This window comes from Mauremys mutica, chromosome 2, assembly GCF_020497125.1.
Source record: "Mauremys mutica isolate MM-2020 ecotype Southern chromosome 2, ASM2049712v1, whole genome shotgun sequence".
Classification (NCBI taxonomy): Eukaryota; Metazoa; Chordata; order Testudines; family Geoemydidae; genus Mauremys; species Mauremys mutica.
Window position 1 is genome coordinate 229017720 of NC_059073.1, and position 6000 is coordinate 229023719.

The 6000-nt window shown below is 42.1% G+C and overlaps 1 protein-coding gene across 2 annotated transcripts in view; it reads right to left on the minus strand.

Moving 5' to 3' along the window:
* The window catches only part of GALNT15 (polypeptide N-acetylgalactosaminyltransferase 15), a 37822-nt gene extending 33553 nt beyond the window's left edge, over positions 1-4269 (minus strand). The window contains exons 1-2 of one of the 2 annotated variants that reach the window (XM_045005976.1): positions 3941-4269; positions 3182-3745 (exon numbers count right to left, since the gene is read on the minus strand). In XM_045005976.1, coding sequence (XP_044861911.1) covers positions 3182-3744 — 563 coding nt within the window. In that variant the 5' untranslated portion in view covers position 3745; positions 3941-4269. Of the gene's footprint in view, positions 1-3181 lie in introns of both variants that reach the window. The other variant, XM_045005977.1, reaches the window with a different exon arrangement.
* Positions 4270-6000: the final 1731 nt, after the last annotated feature.

Here is a 6000-nt window from a genome sequence, read left to right on the forward strand (position 1 = left end):
AGTAGCATTAAAGTACAATTGGCCCCATTAGTGGAGGATTCCCAGGGGTTAGGCGTGGTCATCTGGCCATGCTCTCTCCCCAGCCAGAAAAGTAAATGGGATTACATGAGGTATGATTTTGTTCTATTAATAAGTTTTAGTGAAAGGGTGGAGAGCATGTTGGCAGAGATCCAGGACTTCTGTTCATACATGTTTTGAAAAGTACCACCAACATCCACCAGGGATAAGCAGGAAAGACAGTGGTTGTAGGGAGCAATGCTTGATGTGTAAGGTTGTGGGGTGTGGCTGCAGAGGTCAAAGGGGCCACCTTCTACATTGGATGGTCGGGTCCAGGACTTTATGGACAGCGCATGAGTGGCAGGCTGCAGTGAACAGCAGGCACTGATTTCTGTTGTGTGTGAGCTATGTAATCTTTAAATAAAAAGAATTTAGTTTTTCCAGTGCACTGCTTTAATGCAAAGGACAATGCTATGGTTTACTGTCAGCTTTAAGGGACAGCACTTCTAAGAGTATGTTCTATGACAAACTCCATATATCTTAATGCTGATTTATTAGTAGATGAAATATATAGAAGTGGGGGTTTATCATTATTATTTTGCAGCATGCAAGTATGTGTTAGGTGCCTCACAATAAGCAGGTATGGTCCTTGCCACAACAGTTTACCACCTAACTTCACACAGGCTGCAACAAAGGGGGATTTTATAGAAATAACTCTCTGGAATACTTCTAGCTGGTTTTGGTTGGTTAATTATAGAGGGCCTGATTCACCCCTGCATTGCTCTAGTTTTCCTTCAGTGTAACTCAGCTGAAATAAAAACAAATTCAAGATAATGCATATCAAACACTGTTAGCAAATATGGAAAACATCCTCCAAGTCTTGAAGTTTGTCTCCTCAAACATGGACCGCCATTTGTCTCTAGCCATGAGAAAATGACTGCTGCCAAAGATGTTATGTGAAACCTGTTGCTTGTAGATCATATCTTTTTGGCATGCTGCACTACTCAAAGGGGTTGCATCAGAGATAGTCTGCCTCAGAAAGGCAGGATGCCTCTCAGAGCTCCCCCATTGCTCTGGGGAGCATGGAAGCTGCTATATCCCTCTAAGACTTGCTACATAACCCATCTCACGTGGCTAGCCAGATCAGAGGGGGGCAGACCCATGGCTCTACCTGTTTTCTCTCCCCTCCTCCACCACATTCTGGAGTCACACACCCCCAGATGATAATGGGAGTAGGAGTGAGTTCCGGAGCTGCTATTCTGCCTTAAGGAACCCGTGCAGGAAGGGGGCTTGATGCTCTCTCTGTCCTCCACTACCTACTTGGCTAGGTACCAGGTAGAACCTCACCCATCAAGACCAACTGATGCACAGACTAACTCCCAGTGAACTTTTCACTAGATCTTCTTAGCAGGCCCTAGCCCTGTAATCTACCCTGTGCCTCAGTTCCCCCAGGTGTAAAATGGGAATAGTCCTTCTCTACCTCTCGGGGCTGTTGTGAGATAAAATTAATTAATGACTGGAAGGTATTCAGATACTAAGTTGATGAAGGTTATATGAATACCACAACATAAAGAGGAGAGTTTACAATCTAAACAAACAAGACAAAGTGTAGGAGGCCCAGAGATTTTCTGTTATTCTCTGCCTTTTCCCCAATGTTAGTGGTATCCTCAGCTCCTGCAGGGAATACACAAAACCGTCCACTTGAGAATACAGAATATAATAGAAAACAATGTTATTGCTTTACTAACTGAGTGGCAATGGACACCCAAGGGATCAACACTTTTATAGCCCTTTAGACATGAATCAAATGCCCTGGCAAGTTCACATCAAGCGCACTACCAAATATTCAGCAGTCAGGGAGCGAAGTCATTTTAGACCAAGATTCTGCCCACACTGACCCCCACAATAACTGTACACAGGGGTAACTCAGTGCTGAATTTGGCCTAAGTTGTTTTGCTTATTTCAGTCCCAAGCAGTCAGTGGTCTCACACAAGTGAATCTCAGAGCAGAATCTGGACCATTGCCTACATATGAAGCACTCTGAGAACAAAGGATGACATCAGCTGAATAGAATACAGTAAATAAATAAGTTTATGTGATTACTTAACAAAAGAACCTAAACAAGCATAAATAAGGCCCTTATATTGGCATCTTATGGCTAGCACAATTCATTTGTGTGACTTGCCTTTGCAACAGACTAATCAGCCCCATAGTTCTCACACTCCAACAGATGGCTTAATAGCATTGACTGGCCCTGGTACCTGTTAAATAAAGCAGACAACTGCAACATTTTTCCATTCTGATATGTGCCAGCAGAGGCCGCCATACTCCTCATTAAATGAGCAGGCTAATAAATAAGTGCGCTCACAGGTTGAAAAATCAGAACTTGTTGGCTACCTGGGTGAAGTGGGACGATTGCCTCTGCCAGTGAGAGTGAAAGGGCAGGAGCGGTACATAAACAAGGAGCAAAAGAGTTTTACAAATAACATAGCCTTGTACACTAATTCATTGTGCACTTGTTCATCCCCCTCTGCTGGGACTGGAACACCCAGAGTGACTGGTATATTGGCCCAGCAAAAGATATTACCTCACCCGCCTTGTCTCTCTGCTACATTGCAGTCATTCTTCCTTCCATCCCCCCAACCCCACTACTAGTTTCTATAACTCCCTATAGTTCTTTTACTGGACACACAATTCTCAAGAGGCCCAAAGTCACTTGGTGTTTTTGACTTGAGTCTGAGAGTATTTAAGAAAACAATTATAGTATTTAAGAAAGGGAGAAAATGGGACAAGTGTCTCTCATGGCTCCTGTTATAGCATTTGCTGTTCTCTCAATATCCCCAGGGGATGATATAATAGAATGAAAGTTGTTGTACCCTAAGTTATTTAAGGAGACGGGAAGAGGAATGTGCTTTGTCTAACTAGGATGAGTCTTGCTAGTTTAAGCTCCAATTTCTGATCTGTGTTTCAGGGTCCCAGCTTGTAGCATGGAGTTTGGGAAAGGGACATAAATTTGGGGGAACAGGTACATTTCCTTTTGGGGAGGAGGGCTGGTTGCTCCAATTGAGGGAGATGATGTGATAGAAAGGGGACAGGTTTCTCGGGGTCAAGGGAAAGGTTTTTTAGAGGAACAATTGGGAGTGGTCAGGTTTCTCACAGGAAATAATTAGGATGTTTTACTTACAAAGGATGCCGCACCTCAGGCAGCTCCCTGCGCAGAGAAATCCGCTCACTGAGTGCTTCATTAAAGCCATGAGTTTCCAGGCCAAGGATTGTCAATTGCTCACCCCCAGCAGCCTCTTCTGCATCCTGCAGGGAAAAGGACATGAGCTGGGACTCTTGGTTTCCCCTTGGCTTGACATCAGTCTTTTCTTCCTGCCTTTTGCTCTGCTGCTTCACCATTCGGTATCCTTTTCTTGCCTTGCTGTGGTTTCTCCTGGCTGTGGGTGACACAATGGCCACTAGCAGCTCATCCTCCCGGAGGGAAATGAAAGGGGATAACCCCACCATGGGGTAGTATTGCCGGCTCTCCTCCTGAGTCTCCAACATTTCTTGGGTTTCCAGAAAGTCCAGCTGATACCCTTCTCTGGGACTGAACTTTAATGGCTGGGATGTCCCCTCTTTGTTCAGGTCCCGGAATGGTGGAGTCAGGATTGTAACCATCAGTAACAAAAAACCCAGCATCAGCAACAACAAGAGAAACTGAAGCTTACGTGATCCATATCTGCACCTCTTCTTCAAGAGCATACTGTTGGTGACAAAACAATACAGATGGTCATGCTAAATATCACTTGGATATTTCTTACAGCCCAGCTCTCTGGTTTCTTTGCAGCAAAAAACTGGTCATTACTGTCTGCTGCGAGGTTCCCCCCTCCCCCTCACATTTCACTGATGTTGTTTCATGCTTTCCCGTATATTTGTAGACAAAATCAAAAATACCTACTTATAAGAGATAACATAGATCCAATTAGATAAAGGAGATCCTTTGTTATACAGAATCCCAGATTGTCTATGAATGAATGTATTTAGTTGACCAAAAAGCTCATTAAAAGATGGTTGAAGTTTTGATTTTCGTTTTTAATTCTGAGAAAAAGTAAAAATAAATTCCATTTTTGATAGTTTCCTTCCAGAATATTTCCTGCCTCTGCAAAGTTTCCAATTGCTATCTGGACTGGAGTGATATTATCTTTGCAAGCAGATCTGACAGCTTCCCCTGTTTTGACGCTTCAAGTTAACTGTGATCAACAGATGAGAACTACTCAGTCCCTGACTTTCTTTCACACATAACTATAGCACTCAGTCAAGGAACCCTTTGCCAGACATAATACAAAGCAATGTGTGTGTCTTTCTCTTGGTCCTAATGCCCTCACTGTTCTTGTCCTATCAAATCAAAACTTTGCATGGAACTGTTAGAGGTGCACTAGAAGGAAGCAAATGCTGTTTTGGAAAACAAATCAAGAAGCACACATGATTCTAGTTTAGAATATCCTTATTAAGCACGGAATATCCTGTATAACAAACTGAATTGAACAAAGGGTTGAATGCACATGATATATTGAAAGCTAAATGTGTTTGCATAGTAACATCTTGACTCTGGAATATATAGGTATTTTTATTTGTAATAAATATTTATGTCTTTAGTCATTTAAGTGCTGGCAAAATGTACTGAATTATCAAACCTGGAGACTGGAGTCCATAAATCAGATATTGCATGGGCAGCAATAGTGCAAGCTTTTCCACCAGTGTGCTGCAACCCTGATCTGAAAGGACCACCTATGGGGCTGAAAGGGTAGCTGAGTCTCTGTGGCCTCTTTGCTGATACTACTAACAAGGATGCTAGTTGGTGCTGACTGGGGCATTTGTTTTTGTGAGATGAGACTAGGAAATGGACTGAGACTACCAACTGCACATCCCGTGGAATCGTGTGCCTTTCTACCTGGCAAGGCCCAAATATGGGACAAAATCACAATTTTATAATGAGAGTATGATATTTGGTAATTTTCTTAAAGCCTCAGCTCCTGGATAATCCTGGAGGCAAGTGATTATATGAAAATCTCTGCTTCAGTTTTTAAAAATGTATATTTCTAGCCCTTATAGTTTTAGAAAAAAGCCTGAAAACATATACCGAGTGTATCTTAAAGGTTCAGGAACCAGACAGCAAATAAAAAGAATCCAAATTATATTATTTTAACAGTCTCATGACTGTTAAGCCAATCTTATGATTTTGGGGCCTGACTAATGATGTGTTAACACTTGGGGTTTGCAATACTGACTGATCCTAAATGAGGGACATGAAAAAGTATTCCTGCAGGACATTTAAAATGCTACCAGATTATTCCTTTAGTCTAAATAACCCCTTTGTTATAAGTTACAACTGTTTCATGAGCCTTTGTTTCTGATGTAAATAATTTTCAACAATAAAAATGAGGGGACACCAAATTAATATGGAATGTAGATAGCTGCGAGACTAAAATGAGTGATGTCCCATTAAACAAGAAGATATGATGTAGCATCCTCTAGTGGCTGGAGGCTGGCTCTTTGTATACCATCTGCCACTTCAGAGTGCACTCTCATAGCACCGTTACCCACTAGTATGCTGTATCTTGACTCCTTCCCTATCTCAGTTGTGCTTTAAAAGCTATGCTATAGCCCAAAGCATATCTTGGGGAGAATTGGTATGTAGCCAATGTTTTGGATGCATCACCATTGTGTGCACCTTTTCCACTTTTACCCACAGAACCAGTAACATCCCTAGCCACCGTTAGTTCAGAGATTGTCTAATGAGAAAATATGGCTCTTTTTACTGGATTTCGTAGAAAACGTTGCAATGTCTTCAATTCAGCTGGGAAGCCTTCAAAATCTGAGTTCAAAAGCCTTCATTGAAATAACAATGCATGTCAGCTACAGAAAAGCAAAATGAACTGTAAATGAAGAGACCTGTCCTAGGCAATTTGCAAAGAGCTGGCACCAGCAACTTGCAGACTGTTCAATTTCATAGGAAGG